Genomic DNA, 22,924 nt, shown 5'->3' with positions numbered 1-22,924 from the left:
TTCCATTCAAGTGCATTGGTGTTTGCATACCAGGCCATGATGTAACCAGACAATATACTCTCCACCACATATCTATAGAAGTTTGTCAAAGTTTTAGATAACATGCCGAATCTTTGCAAATTTCTCAGGAAGTAGAGGCGCTGCCGTGCTTTCATTGAAATCGTACTTATGTGCTGGACCCAAGGCAGATCCTCTAGAATGATAACATTGCTGTATTACTTAATAATATGTGATGGAAAATAATTTTATAGCCAAAGGCAGTTTTATGTATTGTAGGGTTTTTTTCCATTGTTATGTCCTCTAGTAGCGGTGGCTGCATTCCCATTGTTTATCTCTCTTTAAAATACTCGTTGATGGTGATTGTCATTTGCTGGTAGGCCAGTTCATGACTGAAAATAAAATTAGACACCACTGAAAGGGCCATTGTTCATTCCAAGGACCTGTCTAATTAATTCCCTTGCTGGCAGGCGTTGTCTATATTTTTATGTAAAAATTAAATCTTACTGCACCAGGTGCAGAAAATTGATTCCAATTTTCATGGAGTAAATGTAGTCCTTGATCCATCCATTCATACAAGCCTTAACCAGCAGCCCTTAAAAATTGCAAAGTTTAAGTGAAAATCAAAAAGAAAGGATTTTGGTGACCACGTCTGTTTCAGGAAAAGCTGAGTGTTGTGTATTTAAATTTTAATTATATTTGAGTAATCTTGTGTGTGTGTGTATATATACACGCAGTATATTGTTTGACTAAGTATTCTTGTCTGCTTAAGTAATTAAATATGGGTTATATCTAAAAATATGTGCATTGCGTAAGTCATCATGCCACCACGTGATAGGTGCATGCCTCACTGAAGGTAAACTCAAAGCTAGACCTGTGTTCCTGGACTCACATGTTTTCCTTTGAAATAGTTTAATTGGGAAAGAGGGGTATAAATAATGGTTTTAGGGGGCAGGGGTAGAATCAAACATTTGAATGGGGAGGAAATATTTCTGCTTCTTCTGGCTATGAAGCAATAAACCTTCCAAAGTCAGCCTTTCTCACTTTCTTTCAGCTGCTGGCTTTCCGTGAGTATGAAAAATACAACCGTCTGTTATTGAAAGTCAAGTGGTGTGAAATACAGGCAGGGAGAATCTCCATTCAATTTGCATAACCAGTCTGCTTCCTGTGAGTGGTAGGGCTGGCGTTCCACCTCCATTATTACTGGAATTGGAGTGGTTCACAGATGTTTAACAGCATCTAGAATAAATCTCTGTTTCTGTAGGATGTTTAGCATGTGGCCTCATTACTAGAGATAGTTCTAGAGGTTTAGATGTAGTTGGAGTTAAAGTGAAGATAAACTGAGACAAGGGATTGAATAGAATGTGCACTGACAGAGTTCTGAAAGGAAAGACAGGAGTGTCTCAAATGGACCACTTGTGCCAAATGCACTGGTTGGTCTGAATACCCCATTTTAAAGCATGTTCTAAGCAACTCCATGTGAAGAGATTGTTTGCTATGATTATCATTGTATCATTCCTCTGTGTGGAATAGTAGAAGATAATCAGAATCATATTTATTGTTGCTGACTTATATGAAATCTAAGTCAAATATGTTGTTTTGTAGCAGCAGAACAGTGCAAAGGCATAACATTACAATATAGTAGAAATATAAATAAATAGTACAAAAAAAGGAATAACTAAGTAATGACTTCATCAATCACGGAACTGCTATCTTTAGTCAAATTATTCTAAGTTTCTTATGAAATTTATATTTCTAGTGCAATATTTGCTTGAAGTGCTGTTATCTCATTGAGAGCTGCTGTACAAATTTGAGATGGGTCTTTTTCACATTTGAAAATACTGCCAATGTGAACTATTGTTGATACAAATAACATTATGCTCATTCAGGGACAGAGTGCACAGAAGTGCAAAATTCCCTAAACTGTTGTAATAGTGGACAATAAGCACCTGACAACGAGCCACCTGAAATGGATACACTGCAGGGTAGCCACATATTTTCATTTTATTTTAAAAATACTACATGCATACCTGTCATCATTTTTCTTTACACAAATACAAAGAGAATTCTTAAAAAATATCTACTAACACTAATCAGTATTATTGCACTTAATACTTGCCTCACGTAAAGGCAACACATTTCTTTGTACAAATACAGAGAAACATATAACATGCATGAATTAAGGAGGGAAGGTTTCCCAAATACAACTTCACTTTTACAACTTCACTTTTCTATCACTGTGGCAAAAAAAAACTATGCAATAAATTACAGTAAATAGTTATGTGAATATTTCTGGGGATAGACGACCATTTAAAAATATTTTCCTTATGCCAACTCTTTTGCATATCTTTTATTCCACATAGTCATTTTGAAATATTTATGCAGTTGTTTAGAGTGAGCGTAAATCCTGCCACCAGATGTCAGTTTATCAGGACTGAAGCACAGCAAATTTGTCAGGGCTGTCAGTCTGGCAAACTCCTGTTACCAAAATTTCTGCTGTACTTTGATGTACAAATATCTGCAGGAGAACAGATCTTCTATTTTTCAGGGAATATTCCGGTGGGGTGAGTGGGTCTTGAGGGAGAAAGCTGTACTTGATTAACAGCTTATAGTCAACTAGCAACCCATGCATCCTGGGGAGAGGGAACTCCATGAGAATCCAATTAACTACTTGAATTTTGCCTTTGATCGAAGCACATCCAGCACAAATGGAAAGCCGAAACTTATGAGAGATGGAAATATGTTAAAAAAGAATATGCAAGAAAGGCACAACAGAACGTAGAACAGTGCAACACAGGACAGGCCATTCGGCCCACAATGTTGTGCTGAACCAGCTAAAGAGCAAATTAGAAACACCCAAACACTGATCCCTCCTACCTACAACATGTCCCTACCCCTCAATCTTCTTTACATCCTTGTGCCTACCCAAACATCTCTTAAAAGCCTCTAATGTATTTGCCTCTACCCCCATACCAGACGTGTAGGCAAGGCAATATCTATGTAGAGATGAACTAAGAAACAGAATTAACGTTAAGAACAATATGATTAGGAGCTGAGTTTTAAGCATTCTCGTGGATCTCCCTCCATACAAGATACCCAGCTCGAACTACTTGTGAAAAGAAAGGCCTACTCCACCATCAGAAAGACGCTTAAAGAAAAGGGGCTCTGGTTCCAGACTCTTCACCCAGCCAAACTTAGAGTGTTTTTTGACACTGGACAAGTCAATTACATTGGAGGCGACGGAAGACCTGAAGAACAGAGGATTTTCCCCGGAACGTCCCGGAATCGTGGCACCCGCAGAAGGTGCGGCCACGGCGAAACTGAGACAACTTTCCTGGGAGACAGCCGGTGCAAAATCCCGCCGGGATCAAGACACACGGTGAAACGCATCCAGGACAAGTTAAAGGAATTTCGATGCAACAAAGATACTGCATGAGAGCTCTCAAAAGTATAGTGATAAAATATCCTTCCATCAAGTCGGTAAAATCACATGTAACCTAACACCAAAATATAATTGACTTTGTATTAAGAACTTAAAAATAGAACATAAAAGATTTTTCCTCTGTAAGCTATTACTATAACTGACCACAAACTTGGGAGCTGATGTTTGATTTTGATTTTTTAGTGCACTGTCCTGATTTCAATTATTCAGAGGCATCAACTTGTGTTAGGAGGGGCCTCTTCGGGTTTAAGGGCTTCTCTCCCGACTTAGAAGTTTAGTTTAAATTTCAAAGATGGAAGTCACAGATGTTATATGTGTTGTTTATATGTTACATGTTAGTTTGTTGTGTAGACAGAAGTTCATTAGTTTAGGTCATCTAGGGATAGTTAACTATTTATATAAACTTTTTTTTATTGGTGTGGAATGCTGTATTAAGAATACAGAGAAATCACCCTTAATGTGAATGGGTTACAGAACCCAATCAAAAGGAGTAAGGCTATAGCTAAAATGAAAAGAGAAAAGCAAGATATAATTTTTTGGCAAGAAACTCACCTTTCAAAGATTGAACATGAGAAGTTATGCAAAATGAGATTTAAAAATTGTTATTACTCTTTTTTTGAGAAGTTACACAAAATGGGATTTAAAAATTGTTATTACTCTTTTTTTGAGAAAGGAAACACGAGGGGAGTTTAATTGAATATTAATCTCAAATAAATTAAATTTCCGGTTTTCCTCGCAGATTACAAAGAAGGGTGTTATTTACTGGTGAAGGGTTTTATTGATCACAAAGAAGTTACACTACTGAATGCTTACAAACCTCCAGAAATGATAAACAGTTGATTAAGAAAGTTTTTAATATGATATCTATGGAAACATCTGGTGTGGTAATATGTGGGGCGGGGGGGAACTGGAATATTCAATTACATCATTCCCTGGACTCCTCAAATAAAACAAAAAAAGATAAACCTGGAAACATTACATGTCAAGAAACTGCTCAAAGAAATAGGCATGATAGATAAATGGAGAGAGTTACACTCACTTGATAGACGGTTCACCTTTTTTTCTCACCCCCACTCTGTATACTCTAGAACAGATTATTTTATGTTTATTTAAGAGAGACACAGGATTATAAAATGTGATATAGGGGTAAGAGACATCTCTGACCACGCAGGGGTTTGCTTAACATTACATTTAGACAACAAACCCAAAGATACCTTATGGAGACTTAATACCAGTCTTTTGAATGATCCCCTGTGTTTAAAATACCTAAAGAAAGAGTTTGAAGATGCCCAGCTACCGTAGATTCTGTTTTGTAGTTTATGAACCATCACTAAAGAAATATTAACTTAGATGGGAATTTTAAGCATTGAATAGGCAAATGACCTGGTGAATTCTAGTCCCTCCAAGAGCATTCTGGGAAATTGAGCCATCCCTAATGAAGCAACTGGACCAAAAGCATGTGAGGGAATGAAGGATGGTGGGGTTCTGCTCCAAATCTGGTTTTAATAGCTGGTGTGAGAGGAGGTCTGGGTAGGGGGATCTTGCATTTTCCTTTTCCTAACTATCCTGGCCCTCAAAAGAAAATATAACACTTTGTTTAGAAGATGTTTTTGATAGTGTGACTTGTATTTGTCTCTCTGATTAAAATAGCTCAGGGCTCATTTTATAGCTCTGTGAGGCTCCCTTTCGGTTTTTGGAAGGGTTTCGTAAAGCTGAAAGGTTAGGCAAATTAAAGTAATATTTCAGAAAATAGCTTGAATGATTAAAATTCCACCACCAGTAAACGGACATAGGAAGTTAAAGTATGTCCACTGCGTAAGGAAGGGGTTGAGTACAGCTGCATTCTGTGTAAATTGTGTAAATAAAAACTCCTCTAAAAACTGTAAACTTGGCAGAAATTCATTAAAACTGCAATCAAGTTTATAGATTTTAGATAAGAATTCTTTAATGGCGTTCATGTTTAATTTGGGACTACACAAACCAAAGGAGTTTATGAGGTGTCCAGGGGGGGGTAGCTCTTCTGGTGAAAGGGCTTGTTGTGTCCATTCTGGAGTAGCTTGCTCACCTTTGGTCCCCACCAGATACTTGGCTTTTATCTGCGACTCCAAGTCGCCGTCTGCTCGTGATTGGCACACCGCTTCAACAGGTGGGCTGAACCAGGTGAGGGCAGCCAGCAGCCTCATGCCCTGGTGGGACAGGGACTTCCTAATATGTGAAGTCAGTTCTGGTGGATGAGATCTACAGTGAGATCTAATGGCAGGAAGGTGGTTCTGCAACTCTTCATGGAGAGTGAAGGGCATGATGAGGCACAGAAGAGGCCATGGTCAACCACTACAACCAAGAGAGATCCCAGTTCTGATCGTACCACTGGACTTGGACCTCCAAGGTCGAGAGAGTGGAGCTGCCCCGGTGCAAGGGCTTTTCTGCTTTAAAAACTCTCCTGCACATGATTCCTGTCACCGTTGGACACAATAGACAACCACCACCACCACCACCACCACCACCACATAAACCAAAACAATAAAATACCAACTATCAGCACTGTTTCCAAAGGATAGTAAAACCATGCACAAGTAGAAATTTATGTAGGCCAGTAGTAGTAAATAGGCAGTATTGGATCAGCCATGCATTTCACGTAGTTTCTGAACTGCTTTCCCACTGCAGTCAGTAGAATTCAGTATCATGATGAGTATATTAAATAGCTGACTGATTTATGCCTATTTTTTGTCAATATCCAACAAACAAGTAAAAAATGAAGTACAGGGGATTCTTGACTGTCTTCCAATATTCTTTCTGAGAGAATTGGTGTGAGTGCAGGGAAAAAAATAGATTCAATCTCACGGATATCTTCTCCATGGTTGAATCTTCATTAAGATATTTTAGAAATACTTACAGCGAAAATCCTCAAGAACAAACACGGTGCAGTAAGTGGTAATTCAATATTTGATTTGAATGTAGAGAATTGAAGAGCTGGTCACACATACTGAGCTATGCGTCAATTGGACATCAATTCAAAAAGGAATTCTTCAATCAAATTTGGTCCTATATTTGCATTTTTCAAGCATTCAGAGGAGCAGGAAAAGAACATGAAATATCACCTTTATCTGAATATCACTCTAGTTGTTAGTATCGGTCAAGGAAGCTTGTCTTGTGATTTCTGCTGGAGATTGCTTGGAGTGGCCTGGTTCATCAAGGCCTGAATGCATGACAGGAATGTAGATGTCATCCATGTTTGGCATCACCAAAACTTTCTGTAATTACAACGGCAGGCGATTAAAATTCCAGAAACCAAAACTTCAATACATTACCATGTAGTGTACAATAGTTCAAGTGCCGTATCTCTAAATAAAATAAAATAAAATATTTCATAAGAGAAGACCTTAGGTTCAGTCTTTTATCTTTTGTAAAAATGTGTCAGTCAAGAGTCCTTTAGAATGTCTTGAAAATCAGCTGTGAAAATGTATTTGTTTGGGCTGAGCGATTTAAATCTGGAGTATTGCTACAATTTGAATCAAGCTAACATTTTGATTATTTCTCCAAAAGCTGAGTATGCTTTTTTTTCTTGTGAAGTTGTCAGTGTGCATGATTCACTGACTTACGCTCACAGTCCTTTGTTACCTCTTATTCACATCTACAATTAGTTTTGACAACTGAGGTTTAAGACGTGGATCGTTCAATGAGTTGTGAATCTTGTAGTCAGCAAATAGTCGATGGTTCATGTGATCTGGTATAAAAGCTTCCTCCCACGTCTAGTCCACAAAGAAAACTTCAGCTGTGACTTTAGAATCATAAGGTATGCAACAGGCCCTTCAGTCCATTCAGTCATGCCAGCCATCAAATATGCATTTAAAACTAATCCTACACTAATTCAATTTTGTCCTTCCCACATTCCCATCAATTCCTCCTCGATTCTGCCACTCAGCTGCGCAGTTGGGGCAACTTACAGTGGCTAATGAACTAACCAAGTCTACTCTAGATGTTTATTGAAAATTGGCCTAAAGAATCATAACCATAGTCCTACTTCCAATGTAGGCAAAAATTGGCTTGAGAAACATTAATTCCTCCAGGAAATAGTAATGGAATTATAATTAGGCTCTCTTGTGAAAACTGAAAATTAGGAATGTGTTCTACTCTAGTATGTTCATTGTTTTTTTACCACCAAATGATGGCACTGAGGTTGAAAGGCTGTTCCAAAGAGGCCGCAATAAGCGTGAAGATAGAGTGAACTAGTTTGTAACAGGTAGTAGGAATAAGAATATCTCACAATTCATTTCAAACTCCATTTATCCATGTCCCAAAGAATGGGTGTCTTCATGGGTAGATCCACTGGAGCTCAACACTTTGGGTGGAAAAGTGGATAAAGGAATATGGGAAAGGCGTGTGAATATGTGATTAAGTCTTATCAGCTCACTTATCACTCTATCATGATAAGCATTGAAATTGGTTGGACTAAATCATTAAATTCCTTTATGTAATGTTAACCTCATATGTTTTGAACATTTTACAATTTCTTATGAATCATTATACAGGAACTTGTAATATTCTTACCAAAGGAATGTAGCTAAACATTTTGGAGAATGCCATGTTTTAAAGCTGGGAGTGGTGAAGAAGGTGTTTGGACATGGATACCTTGAAATTAAATAGTTCTTTCTCTCTTTTGAACATTAAAACAACGTGACCAGTTCACCTCTACATATTAGGACTATGATTTTAGTTTGTGATCCTAGTACATCAGTGAAGGCATGTGTAGATTTGGCAATGCGTTCACAAAAAGGATATGGTGTAGATTCTGATTCTTCTTGCTCGAATTTCAAAGTAAATTTATTAGCAGAGTATGTATATATTATCATGTGGTACTCATTTTGGTGCAGAAATTTACAGGAATAAAGAAATACAGTAGCAATTTACTAAAAACTAAATATAAACAAAGACTGACAAATAAGTAATGTGCAAAAGAAGACAAACAGTAAAAATAAAAATCATACTAAGAACATGAGATGTAAAGAGTCCTTAAAAGTGAGTCCATAGGTCGTGGAATTAATTCCGAGTAGTGGTGTGGACTCTAAGGGTTCTGTACTTTCTATCTGATGGCAGTAGTGCAAAGAGCATGTGCCATGCACTTCAATCACCTCAAGCAAGTAGCCGTGCCCTAGGGCAATTGATAGACAGAGAGGTGGGAGAGGAGAGGAAACCTGCCTCTGTTCTACAGAGCACGGTATGGAGATTTGCATGGATAAGCTACTATGTGCCAGGTAGCCTAGGAGACCCTGAAGGGCCATAGTCAGGAGAGGCTGTCCATCAGTAGTGAAACAAAATTACCACGACTTATAACATATGTCAAGGTAAGAACTCCCAACACTTTAATTTGCTCCTGAAATGTCCAGCTTCTGCACAAGCAGCTAAACTACTTGCAACAACACTCGTGTAGACAGCTACATACACACACACACAGGCACACAGACAGACAGACACACACACACACACACACACACACACACACACACACACACACACACAGACACACACACACACACACACACAGACACACGGACACACACACAAAGACAGACAGACAGACAGACACACACACACACAGACACACACACAGACAGACACACACACACACACACACACACAGACACACAGACAGACACACACACACACACACACAGACACACACAGACACACGGACACACACACAAAGACAGACAGACAGACACACACACACACACACACACACACACACAGACACACACACACACACACACACAGACACACGGACACACACACAAAGACAGACAGACAGACACACACACACACACACAGACACACACACAGACAGACACACACACACACACACACACACAGACACACAGACAGACACACACACACACACACAGACACACACAGACACACGGACACACACACAAAGACAGACAGACAGACACACACACACACACACACACAGATACACACAGACAGACAGACACACACATACACACACACAGACACACACACACACACACACACACACACACACACAGACACACACACACACACACACACACACACACACACACACACACACAAAGCTCTGAGTTCTGAGTACACATCTGACTGCCTCAGTAAAGAGCGAGCATAATCAAAGACCCACCACCCTGGGCATTCTCTCGTCTCCCTTCTTCCACTGGGCAGAAGATACAAAAGCCCGAAAGCCCGTACCACCAGGCTCAAGGACAACTTCTACCCACTGTTATGACAATTAAACAGTTCCTTAGCACAATAAATTGTGCTCTTGGCCTCAGCATCTACCTTGTTGTGATCTTGCACTGTATTGTTTATCTGCACTGTCACTGATACACCTAATGCTGTATTGTTAATGTTTTACTTGCTCTACCTCAATGGTCTGATCTGTATGAAGAGTATGTAAGAGAAACATTTTACTGTATCTTGCTACATGTGACATTAATAAACCAATTCATTTCCAGTTCTGAAAAAAAATCTTGCCTTTGACTTTTCAGTTTACATTATTCGGTGTTTCAGGCTGATATTAGCAGAAAGTAGTGGGCTTTTCTTGGACTCAGCCCAACCAGGTCAGAGAAGAGGGTCCTTCTGCTCAAGGGCATTCAAGCAACCCAGGTCCAGGCCAGTAGAATGCTTTGTAGCAGACATTTAGCAGGAATGGCCTTGTAAATAGTGCTGTTACAGGTCAGGCTATGCAAATCTCTCTGGGTTTGTGGCTGCCATACTTTAGAATGATGCAACCTTACTTCCATCAGTAATGATCTAAAACTTTGTTACGTAAGGAGTGACATCATAGATAGAAGACTAGGACTTTGCCGTTCAAATCAGGTGACCCTGCCCTTTACATGAAACGAGATACACCTTCTGGAAGGCTATCAGAGACGCCAACACACAGCACCAGTCCAAAATCGAGTATCAGATCAGCTACCAGCTGTGACAGGGCTTATGTGCAACAACAGGTTACAAAGTGAAGTCAGACAGCATCACTGACAACAGCATATCCTTTTCCAATGAGCTCAATGCATTCTATGGACATTTTGCATGTACAAAAAACAATCAATAAGCTAACCAATAAGATCTGAGACCTGGGCCAAAGTACTTCCTTCTGAAACTGGACCCTCAATGTCCTCAGTTGCAGACCGCAGTCAATTCAGATAGGCAGTAACATCTCCTCCAGAGTCACCATCAACAGAGATACACCACAAGGCTGCGTGCTCAGCCCCCTGCTCTACTCACCTTATATTTATGACTGTGAGGCTAAGTACAACAATGCTGATGGACTGCAATCAGTAAGGACAGGCAGCAACACCGCCCCTATGGTTATTCTAAACACTGGCGCTCAACAAGGTTGCATCGTCTACCCCCTGCTCAGCTCCCTGTCTACTCCTGACTGCGTGGCCAGGTTCTGCTCTATCTCCATCTACTTTGTACTAATTTGCAGATGATACCACTGAAGTGAGCCAAATAATGATGAGTCAGAGTACAGGAAGGAGGTAAAGAGCTTAGTAACATGGTGTCATGACAACCACCTTTCCCACAATGCTAGCCAAACAAAAGAGTTGGTTATTGACTTTGGAAGTGCACTTGCTCTTACCTACATCAATGGTGCTGAGTTTGGGAGGTTGAGGCTGAGAGATTCCTTGGAGTGAACATCAACTGATGGCCTATTCTGGTTCAACCACGTAGTCACCGTAGCCAAGAAACCTCAGAAATGCCTATTCTTCCTCAGGAGGCTAAAGAAATTTGGCATGTCCGTATTGACTCTTACCAACATTTATCAATGCACCATAGAAAGTAACTGCTTGGTGAGCAGATGCTCTGTCCATGTCTGCAAGAAACTGCAGAGCTAAGCACATCACAGAAACTATCCTCCCCTTTGTGGACTCCGTCTATACTTGCTGCTACAGTAGTGTAGCCAACATAAACAAAAATCCCACACATCCCAGATCATCTCCCTTCTCCCCTCTTCCATCAGGCAGAAGATACAAAAGCCTAAAAGCTCATAACACCAAGGTCAGGGACAGTTTCTACCCCGCTGTTGTAAGATTATAAAATAGTTCCCTGGTATGAAAAATCAGACTCCTGACCAATTTATCTCATTATGATCTTGAACTTTAATGCTTACCTCCACTGCACTTCTCCATACTTTATTCTGCATTGTTATTGTATGATCTTGTTCTATCTCAATGCACCATGTGATGATCTGATCTGTATGAACAATATGCAAGAAAAGCTTTTCACTGTATCTTGGTACATGTGACAGTGATTCCAGTTTCAATTGCAATTCCAGTTTCAGCCTCTGCAGCCTGCTGCTAAGGCTTGTGCTGGCATGAACTGGCTTATCCAGTTCATGAGGAGGAGGAGGACCTTTCTCTCCACCCTAGCTGGACTTCGAGCCTAACAAACCCTCAATGTTTTCTGTCATTATGGGATGGGCAGAAGGTCCGTCGAATTATTGTAATGACTGCGTGATTTTAGATGTCGTTTAAAATCTCAGCAAGATAACATTCAGATATCTGTTACAAGAAAATAATGTCCTACCTGGAATTCATGTTGCAATCTCTTCTCAATCCATTCTGTCACATGCGTGAAGGTTACTTCCCGTTCACCTAGCTTGGGTCGCACCTTAAATTCCAGTCTAGGTGGTGTCCGGAAACTGTACCTAATTAACAGAAATGCAGAGCATTCATTTCCTATTTTCACGCTCAGTTTCTCAATGACTTAGGGACCCGTTGTATTGTTTCTGTAAGACTAGTGATTTTCAAAAGCAAAATACTATCAATGTTGAAAATCGGAAATACAATAGTAACTGTGGGAAAAACCAAGCAGTCCAGGCAATAACTGCGATAAGGGGAATAAATTAGTAAATGTCTCAGATTAATGACCCTTCATAACAATTGGGGAAATTTAGAGATACAACATTTTTTTAAGTTGCAGGGGAAGTGAGGAGGAGAGGTGAGGACAACAAGAAAGCCTTATATAAAATTCCCAAAGAATACTTTGCATCTGTCCTCACAGAAAATGGTACAATATAAGCATTGGCAAAACCGAGGAGAAATGTAAGTTATTGTAAATTGTAAAAGTAGAGAGGAAGATATTGAAGGGTCAGGCATTTTTGAAAATATATGACATGATAGGTCCTATTTTAAAATAGTTTTGATGATTAAATGCATTAAAAATTGTAAGGTTCTACCATAATCCTCCAACTGTCTTTGGCTAAAGGCACGGTGACAAAGGATTGGAAATTTGCTGGTGTGGTACTATTGTTTGTTTGTTTACTTATTAAGGTACGGCATGGAATAGGCCCTTCTGGCCCTTTGAGTTGTGTCACTCAGCAATCCCACGATTTAATCCTAGCCAAATCACCAGACAATTTACAATGCTCAATTAATCTACCAACCGATATGTCTTTGGACTGTGGAGGAAACTGGAGCAACCAGAGGAAACTAACACGGTCATGGGGAGAACGTACAAAGGAATAAAGGAGTAAGTATATGCTAGTTGTTCTGACATCAGTGGTGGGGAAATTATTGGAAAAAAATTGTTGTGATGAAATAAATCTGTGCTTGGGCAGCATAGGGTAATCAGAGGTCTTGGATTTAATAAGTGAAGGTCTTATCTGATTAATATATTTCTTTTTTTAACATAAACTACATTTGAAGTCAAAAGAGTGATGGCAGTTTGCTTAAAAGCCAATTAATCCAGGGGGCGAGCTAAATTGGATTAAAGTTTGGCTTAGTGGCAGCAAAGCAAAGGGTAGTTGCTGACGTGAGCTTCTAAGAACGAAAGGCAATGCCCCAGGGTTATGCAGAGCCCAGTCCTTGGTCCCTTGAAAGCATGATATATATTTGAAATTTGCCAGCAATATTCAAATTGTTAGCTTGCTTGATAGTGAGGCAGAAAGGTCGAGGTTACAAGAAGATATTCATGGATCAATAAGGTGGGTTCAAAAATGGTATTCATTCAGAGGATGTGAGAGGCAATGCATTTGGCAACAGCAAGGCAAAGTGGTGGTGTACTAAGACGTGCACAGGAACCAAGGGACCTTCCAGAGTGTATCTACGAATCCCCGACAGAACACAGAACTACAGGTAGATTGGGTGGCTAAGCAGGTTTATAGGATATTTGACTTTACTGAACGAGGCATATATTGCAAGGGCATGCTACAACTGCATGGAACACTTAAAAGTAATAAAAAATGAATAGATAAGAGTGACGTAGAACAAACTCTAACATTTACAACTGAAGGTAAATCAGACAGCTACTTCAAAAACCAGCTCCATTTTCATGCTTCAGTGCAGCAATATTAATATAATTTTTATTGCTAAGGTAACTTTCAATGTTTTTGTTTTGTTATTAAACACTTTTTTTGAGGATTAGAAAATGTAACTGGGTGACTCTCTCCAAATGCCTTTGTCATTGAAGAACTGCTATTTATAACAATGTGCCACCCAAACCTGATGTTTAAATTCCCAATGTTATGGGATGACAGAAGTTCTATAACCTTTTGGCATTTTCCAGAAAGAAGATCCTGGTTTACTATTAAATATTCCCCTAACAATGTTCTTGTTAGGAAATTGAAGGAGATGCTTCTAATGATATGATATTTAATCTAAGAATTAACAGCAAAACAGAAAGTATAACATCTAAATGGAAGCATTGCATATTAATATTTAGGCTAAATTAGTTTACTTATTGTGTTGGTAAAAAATGACTAAGTTCTGAGAAATAAGAATTATACAAATACAGTGAATATGATCCAGGTTTAATTGTATCTAATCTTGTCAAGGCTGAGTTCAGATTGAGGTATTTTATAATTTTATATTCTCTTTTGGTTCCAGTCTCTCAGAGCAGGAAGCAAGTCATGTAGGTTATTTTTGATTAATTGAGAAGAAAAGTAAAACAAAACTTTATCATAATTTGGACCCACAAAATCAAAATGAAAATGATTTCCCTCACTCTTTGGCTTTCCTGTTTCACTCTTCCTCTACATACTGTGTGTTGGAACCTTGAAAGGATTCTGTGAAGGCTGTTCTTGGCTAAAGCTGATGATCATGTTAAGAATTGTGAACTGTTTGGAATCTAAATAAAAAATATTGGCTTGCGCAAATTGGTTTTGAATATTGAGTTTGTTTTATGCTACTGTCAAATCCTTATTGTTTAATTTTATTTCCTGTTATAATTTTCACAAATTCAGGATAACTTAAAATCCTCAAGTTGACCTTCCTTTCAACTTTTAAGGTGAATCTCCCCCATTTTAACAAACAAAATTAATTTTTCTAACTAATATTTTGAATTCTCCATTTGTTAGAAGTTTACCTATTTACACAAACCTATGGATCGCTGAAGAAGATGGATTTTTAACCCGGTAATTATTTTGTATTTAATTTTTATTACAGGCACTTGTGACAGGTTTTCTGCCATGGCCTGTGGGTGACTTAAAGCACATTGGGATGTGTGGATGCATCTCTCACTCAACAGCAAGGTGCCATTTACAGAACAGTCTAATGCACCATATGGGTGATTGGAATACATCTTACACCTTCAAATGAGGGCAAGCTTTGATCTTCAACATGATGCTTTTGAGGTCTACCTTTAGTTTTGCTGCCCTTGCTGCACATTTTGTGAAGACTCAGCTTTGTGTTTACCACTTGTCTAAGGGTCAGTTGTTTCTGTGCTCAAGAAATATGTGCTTTTTGCATTTGAGGTGATTCTAAATTGAAACCGCAGCAATGGAATTTCAAATGCAATTTAATGCTTCTCGCATGTTGAGTACAGAATCAGAATCTCAAAGGTAACCCTCAGTATGTTTGCTTATTTCGAGAGACAGCATGCTATCAGGCTCTCCCAGTCCTTGCTGCCAATTACTTCAACATGATCAATTTACCTCCTAACCCAGGGTTCTTCCTGCTTGGCTCCAGATAATGGCTAAGGCTATTGGGGAGAGTTTCAACTAATCGCTGGGAGGTGGGAACCGAACTGAAGAGACAGAGGAAGGGGCGGTTGGCTCACAAATACAGAAAGCTTGGAGGGAGTGCAAGAGGGAGGATAGGCAGGTGATAGAGAAAGGATATGCTCAGATTGATGGTTTGAGATGTGTCTATTTCAATGCAAGGAGTGTTGTGAACAAAGCAGATGAGCTTAGAGCGTGGATCAGTACTTGGAGCTATGATGCTGTGGCCATTACAGAGATTTGGATGGCTTGGGGGAGGAATGGTTACTTAGAGTACCAGGCTTTAGATGTTTCAGAAAGGACAGGGAGGGAGGCAAAAGAGGTGGGGGCGTGGCACTGTTGATCAGAAATGGTGTCATGGCTGCAGAAAAGGAGGAAGTCATGGAGGGATAGTCTATGGAGTCTCTGTGGGTGGAAGTTAGAGACAGGAAGGGGTCAATAACTCCACTGGGTGTTTTTTATAGACGACCCAATAGTAACAGGCACATCAAGGAGCAGATAGGGAGACAGATTCTGGAAAGAAGCAATAATAACAGGATTGTCATGGTGGGAGATTTTAATTTCCCAAATATTGATAGGCATCTCCCTAGAGCAAGGGGTTTAGATTGGGTCGAGTTTGTTAGGTGTGTTCAGGAAGGTTTCCTGACACAATATGTAGATAAGCCTACAAGAGCAGAGGCTGTACTTGATCTGGTATTTGGAAATGAACCTAGTCAGGTGTCAGATCTCCCAGTGGGAGAGTATTTTGGAGATAGTGATCACAATTCTATCTCCTTTACCATAGCATTGGAGAGGAATAGGAACAGATAAGTTAGGAAAGTGTTTAATTGGAGTAAGGGGAAATATCAGGCTATCAGGCAAGAACTTGGAAGCATAAATTGGAAACAGATATTCTCAGAAAAATGTACCGAATAAATGTGGGAAATGTTCAGAGGATATTTGTGTGGGGTTCTGCATAGGTACATTCCAATGAGACAGGGAAGGATGGTAGGGTACAGGAACCATGGTGTACAAAGGCTGTAATAAATCTAGTCAAGAAGAAAAGCTTATGAAAAGTTCAAAAAACTAGCTAATGATAGAGATCTAGAAAATTATAAGGCTAGCAGGAAGGAGCTTAAGAAGCTTATTAGAAGAGCCAGCAGGGGCCATGAGAAGGCCTTGATGAACAGGATTACGTAAAACTCCAAGGCATTCTACAAGTATGTGAAGAGTAAGAGGATAAGATATGAGAGAATAGGACCAATCAAGTGTGACAGTGGAAAAGTGTGTATGGAACCAAAGGAGATGGCGGAGGTACTTAATGAATACTTTGCTTCAGTATTCACTATGGAAAAGGACTTTGGCGATTGTAAGGATGACTTACAGCGGACTGAAAAGCTTGAGCATATAGATATTAATAAAGAGGATGTGCTAGAGCTATTGGAAAGCATCAAGTTGGATAAGTCACCGGGACTGGACGAGATATACCCCAAGCTACTATGGAAGATGAGGGAGGAGATTGCTGAGCCTCTGGCAATGATCTTTGAATCATCAATGGGGACGGGAGAGTTTCCAGAGGATTGGAGGGTTGCAGATGTTGTTACCTTATTCAAGAAAGGGAGTGGAGATAGCCCAGGAAATTATAGACCGGGAATCTTATTTCAGTGGTTGGTAAGTTGATGGAGAAGATCCTGAGAGGCAGGATTTATGAACATTTGGAGAGGCATAATATTCAAACGAGAGGACATGATTTGAGAGTTAGGGGGCAAAAGTTTAAGGGAAACACGAGGGGGTATTTCTTTACTCAGAGAGTGATGGCCTGTTTCCGTGCTGTGGTTGTTATATGTTATATGGTTATAATATGATTAGGAATAGTCCGCATGGCTTTGTGAAAGGCAGGTCGTGCCTTACCAGCCTGATTGAATTTTTTGGGGATGTGACTAAACATATTGATGAAGGTAGAGCAGTAGATGTAGTGTATATGGTTTTCTGCAAGGCATTTGACAAGGTACCCCATGCAGGGCTTATTGAGAAAGTAAGGAGGCATGGGATCCAAGGGGACATTGCTTTGTGGATCCAGAACTGGCTTGCCCACAGAAGGCAAAGAGTGGTTGTAGACAAGTCATATTCTGCATGGAGGTTGGTGACCAGTGGAGTGCCTCAGGGATCTGTTTTGGGTCCCTTATTCTTTGTGATTTTTATAAATGACCTGGATGAGGAAGTGGAGGGATGGGTTAGTAAGTTTGCTGATGACACAAAGGTTGGAGGTGTTGTGGATAGTGTTGAGGGCTGTCAGAGGTTACAGCAGGACATTGATAGGATGCAAAACTGGGCTGAGAAGTGGCAGATGGAGTTCAACCCAGATAAGTGTGAGGTGGTTCATTTTGGTAGGACAAATATGATGGCAGAATATAATATTAATGGTAAGACTCTTGGCAGTGTGGAGGAGCAGAGGGATCTTGGGGTTCGTGTCCATAGGACACTCAAAGCTGCCTCGCAGGTTGACTCTGTGATTAAGAAGGCATACGGTGTATTGGCCTTCATCAACTGTGGGACTGAGTTCACGAGCCGAGAGGTAATGTTACAGCTATATAGGACTGTGGTCAGACCCCACTTGGAGTACGGTGCTCAGTTCTGGTCACCTCACTGTAGGAAGGATGTAGAAACCATAGAAAAGGTTCAGAGGAGATTTACAAGGATGCTGCATGGATTGGGGAGCATGCCTTACGAGAATAGATCGAGTGAGCTCGGCCTTTTCTCCTTGGAGCGGCGGAGGATGAGAGGTGACCTGATAGAGGTGTATAAGATGATGAGAGGCATTGATTGTGTGGATACTCAGAGGCTTTTTCCCAGGGCCGAAATGGTTTCCACAAGAGGGCACAGGTTTAAGTTGTTTGGAAGTAGGTACAGAGGGGATATTACGGGTAAGTTTTTTACGCAGAGAGTGGTGAGTGCATGGAATGGGCTGCCAGCGACGGTGGTGGAGGTGGATACGATAGGGTCTTTTAAGAGACTCCTGGATAGGTACATGGAGCTTAGAAAAATAGAGGACTATGGGTAACCCTAGGTAATTTCTAAAGTAAGTACATGTTTGGCACAGCATTGTGGGCTGAAGGGCCTGTATTGTGCTGTAGGCTTTCTATGTTTCTATAATGCTGCACTGCACTGCGGTGTTGGCCATATTGCAGTCATTTGTTGTAATAGCTTTATCTTTGCTAGACATTCAGCAGGAGCTGTAATAAAGCCCTGAACCCATTTTGCTAGTTTTGACTAGACAATCCAAGCATTACATTCATGTACATCTTAAGGTTTCTAAGCCTTGGCTCAACGAAAAGTGGGCATGAGCTCTGAAGATTGAAATAAACACAGACTGCCCGAGAGGATAATGTGTATGTTTCATACTGAGCAGACAAACTCTACTCGCATAGATTTCCAAGGTTTGCTTCGGATACTCAGAAACATGGTAATGGGTTCTGCACTCATTCATTTATAAACATAATTAAAGGTATGAATAAATGGTGCATGTCAAATTGGATGATTATGATATTATTATTGAAGTCAGCGGTACAGAGCAAGTCAGGAACAGAAATGATAATTAAAAAAGTCCCAACCGAAACAAGCAATCATGGTGTTTTCAGCCTGCAGCTAAGTTCATGTTAAAGGGAGAAGTAACACCCGAGACGGTCACTTACCTTAAATGTCAATCACTCCTCACGAATGTCAAATACGAAACCAAAAATAGAACTTTACTGTCAATTTACAGATTCTCATCATGGGGACACACAACAGAGAAACTTGCTTTGAGGATACTGTTTTTATTGATTTTTTTAATGTATTGATAAGTTGTGAACACAATATTTTGTTTTCACTCAGTAGTTGTTGAATGGTGGAATGTTTGCACAATCAGGAGTTTTTTTGCTTATCTTTGCTATTGGTGAAAATGAGTTATAATACCCTATCTTTAATATAAAAATAATACATTTTATTTATATAATAAAGAAAGGAAAGTGAGATGTGTCCTTTTGAGGCGGTTTGAAAAAAAAATCCTAAAGGAGAGAACTAAGTCTCCAAAATTTTAAGTTAAGATCTAATTACCAGTAAGATGATAGGAATTGAGAGTATGATTAGTTGTATAAAAGCATAGAATTTTGAAAAGAGTAGGCAAAGCACACAGGAAGAACCAACTTCTACTTGCAGCTCGTCAATTTCATCAACACTGCCTGTAATGACCACCCTGCTCTTAAATTCACTTGGTCCATTTCTGACACCTCCCTTCCATTTCTCGATATCTCTATCTCCATCTCTGGAGATAAATTTTCAACCAGCATCTTTTATAAACCTACCGGTTCCTAAGGTTATCTTGACTATACCTCTTTCCACCCTATCTCCTGTAAAAATGCTACTCCCTTTTCTCAGTTCCTTTGCCTCTGCACTTTCCATTCCAGGACATCAGAGATGTCCTCCTTCTTTGAAGAATGGGCTTTCCCTTCCTCTACCATGGATGCAGCCCTCATCTGCATCACCTCCATTTCCTGAACATCCGTGCTCACTCCATCCACTGCCTTAACAGTGAAGGAGTTTCCCTTGTCCTTACCTACCACCCCATGAGCCTCTACATCCAACACATCATCCACTGCAATTTCTGTCATCTCCAAAGGGCTCCTACCACCAAACACATCTTTACTTTCCCCTCCTCCATGTTTTCCACAGGGATCGCTCCCTCTGTGATTCTCCTGTTCATTCATTCCCCCCACTAATAGTCCTCCCAGCACTCATGTCTACAAGCAGCCTAAATGCTACACTCGCTCACTCACCTCCATTTAGGTCCTAAACAGTCCTTCCAGGTGAGTCAACACTTCATCTGCGAATTTTCTGGGGTTGTTTATTTGTCAGGTGCTCCCAGTGCTGCTTCCTCTACATTAGTGAGGCCTGTCGTAAACTGGGGGACTGTTTTATCGAGTACCTCAGCTCCATCTGCTAAAAGTGGAATAACCTCATGTCCAAACATTTTAATTCTGATTCCCATTCCTGCTATGACATGTTGATCCATGGCTTCCTCTTGTACCAAGTTGAGGCCACCCTCAGGGTGGAGGAGCAACACCTTATATTCCATTTGGGTAGCCTCCAAACTGATGGCATGAATATTGCTTTCTCATTCCGGTAAAAAAATCCATCCACCTCCCCTCTTCTTCTATTCCCTACTCTGGCCTCTTCCTACTTCTCACCTGCCTATCACCTCCCCCTGGTTCCCCTTCTCCTTCCTTTTCTCCTATGGTTCACTCTCTTCTATCAGAGTCCTTCCTCACCAGGCCTTTATCTTTCCCAGCAGTATCTTCCTGCTAGTACTGTTTCCTGTGCTATACCTGAAACAACAAAGAAGCTTAGCTTTACAAATCATTTCTGTTTTATTTTTGGTCCCTGAACAATTTATGAGCTCTCAGAATAATTTGTGAGCTGTTCCTTTCACTGTTTCCTCCCCATCTGGCTTCACCTGTCACCTTCCAGCTAGCCTCCTCTCCCTTCCCCTCCTTTTTATTCTGACATCTTCTTCAGTCCTGAAGAAGGGCCTCAACCTGAAATGTCACCAGTTTATTCACTTCCATGGATGCTGAGTTCCTCCAGCATTTTGTGTGTTTAAGTTAATTGCCAGAATGATAGAATGGAAATGAGAAATATTTCCACTGAAGCATAGTGGGAACTTGGAAATTCCTACCTGTAAAAGTGGCTGAGGGAAGAACTCTCATCAGATTCAAAAGATATTCAGCAATGCATTTGATGTGCTATAAACTATTGACATGGATAGACGTCCAGCTAATTAACAGGGAACTGAAAGCTGGCATAAATGGATCCAGTTCTAGTTTGCAAGAAATAATAAATAATATGCTTCAGAAACTGGTGCTGTGGTCTCAAGTTTGTTTCCAATTTGTGTTAATGACGATGATGCCACCAAAGTTATGGTTTCTAAGTTTGCTGATGACGCTGACATAGGTAGGAAGGCAAGTTGTGAAAAGGACTTATGAATCTACAACGGAAAGTAGATTGAGTGAATAAGCAAAGGCCTGACATAACGTGGGAAAATGTGAAATTGTAAATTTTGGCAAGAAAATTTTTAAAAATCAGCATATTATGTTAATGGGGAGAGATTGCCAAGCTCTGAGATGCTGAGGGATCTGCATGACCTAATGCAGGATTTATTAAAGTCTCAAATGCATGTACAAGAAGCAATTCCAAAAGCTAACAGTGTCATTGCTTACTGGTAGGGGAATAGAATAAAACTCATAATCTCACACATTTAGACCTCAGAGTGATGGACTTTCTTCTTTATTGGATATTCTCATTAATTCTCCAACATTCTAGCAAGCATATCTTGCTTTTGTTCATGAACATGTGTTATTGTAAATTGAAACAGAAGTGCTGTTTTCCTGTTCATTTTCAGGCAACAGTGTGAAACCTACCATATTCGATCAGTAGGAGGAGGTGGAATATTGACAGCTAGCATTCCCGTCAGTTCTTGAACCTCCACAGTCAGAATCAGTGGAGTGTTTGACACTTCCTCTATTTTCTTCTTGATGAACTCATTCTCTGTGGCTTTTTGGAAGTACTTTGATTTGGCAATCTTGTCCACAAATTTGAGAATCTTCCTGCTGGTACTGTTTCCTGTGCTATACCTGAAACAACAAAGAAGCTTAGCTTTACAAATCATTTCTGTTTTATTTTGATCCCTGAATGATTTGTGAGTTGTTCCTTCCACTGATCCTTCCCCACAATCCAATAATCCTCTTGTCTTTCTTTGGGCCATATGGTTTGCTCTGTGTGATGCTCCTTCCGAGCGAAAAGAGAACAGCTTTAGGGATTGAAAACAGGATGCTGTCTGGCTGCCATTCACTGCTGAATGGGAACCACTATGTTGAACAATTGTTTCTTACCATCAAGCTAATGCAGTCTGTCTGCAGTGGTCAATATAATAGCTTTGTTATTCTAACTAATGCAGTAGGGGAAATGGCTGGTCTACATTTGCAGCCAGACTTCATATTAGTGAAAACTGGGATAGACTGACTATAGTTTTGCTGAGTGTTTATGTGGACAAGAGATTCAAAAGGTCAGGTTCCTGCTACTTACAGTCACAAGAGCATCTTATTGCTTACACTGAAGAGTAAATTCTTATATGTGGAATTTTAAAATATATATTTCTGACTGAGCAACCTTGCAACAATAATTTCCTTTGGGATAAATAAAGTTTTATCTTATCTTATTATTTTGAATATATTCTCAGCAACAATAGTTATAGTTAAAATATCTACATTTATTCCTTATTTTTAAGGATTCACAGTAAGACTTGCATATTTACCATTAATTTGCTGCTGATCACCCTGTCTTTGATGGCATACTATGGTATAAATGTCCCCAAATAAAGATAACATGTGAATATAGTGTAAAGAGGGTCCTGCTTCTGATAGCCTTCATACAGACCCTGGCTCGATAAAATTCAAAACTAAACTATTCCAGCTTTTTGACGTTATAATCGATGC

General features: G+C 39.9%; 1 protein-coding gene across 1 annotated transcript in view; it reads right to left on the bottom strand.

Moving 5' to 3' along the window:
* Window positions 1–5,974: 5,974 nt before the first annotated feature.
* Window positions 5,975–22,924, bottom strand: part of tex2l (testis expressed 2, like) — a 99,507-nt gene continuing 82,557 nt past the window's right edge. The window contains exons 11-13 of the mRNA XM_073060725.1: window positions 21,851–22,063; window positions 12,005–12,125; window positions 5,975–6,690 (exon numbers count right to left, since the gene is read on the bottom strand). Of these exons, the coding sequence (XP_072916826.1) occupies window positions 6,556–6,690; window positions 12,005–12,125; window positions 21,851–22,063 (469 nt within the window). The 3' untranslated portion in view covers window positions 5,975–6,555. The remainder of the gene's footprint in view (window positions 6,691–12,004; window positions 12,126–21,850; window positions 22,064–22,924) is intronic.

Source organism: Hemitrygon akajei, chromosome 11 (genome assembly GCF_048418815.1).
Source record: "Hemitrygon akajei chromosome 11, sHemAka1.3, whole genome shotgun sequence".
Classification (NCBI taxonomy): Eukaryota; Metazoa; Chordata; class Chondrichthyes; order Myliobatiformes; family Dasyatidae; genus Hemitrygon; species Hemitrygon akajei.
The sequence above is the reverse complement of the archived record's forward strand: the minus strand, read 5'-3'. Positions and strand labels throughout refer to the sequence as shown.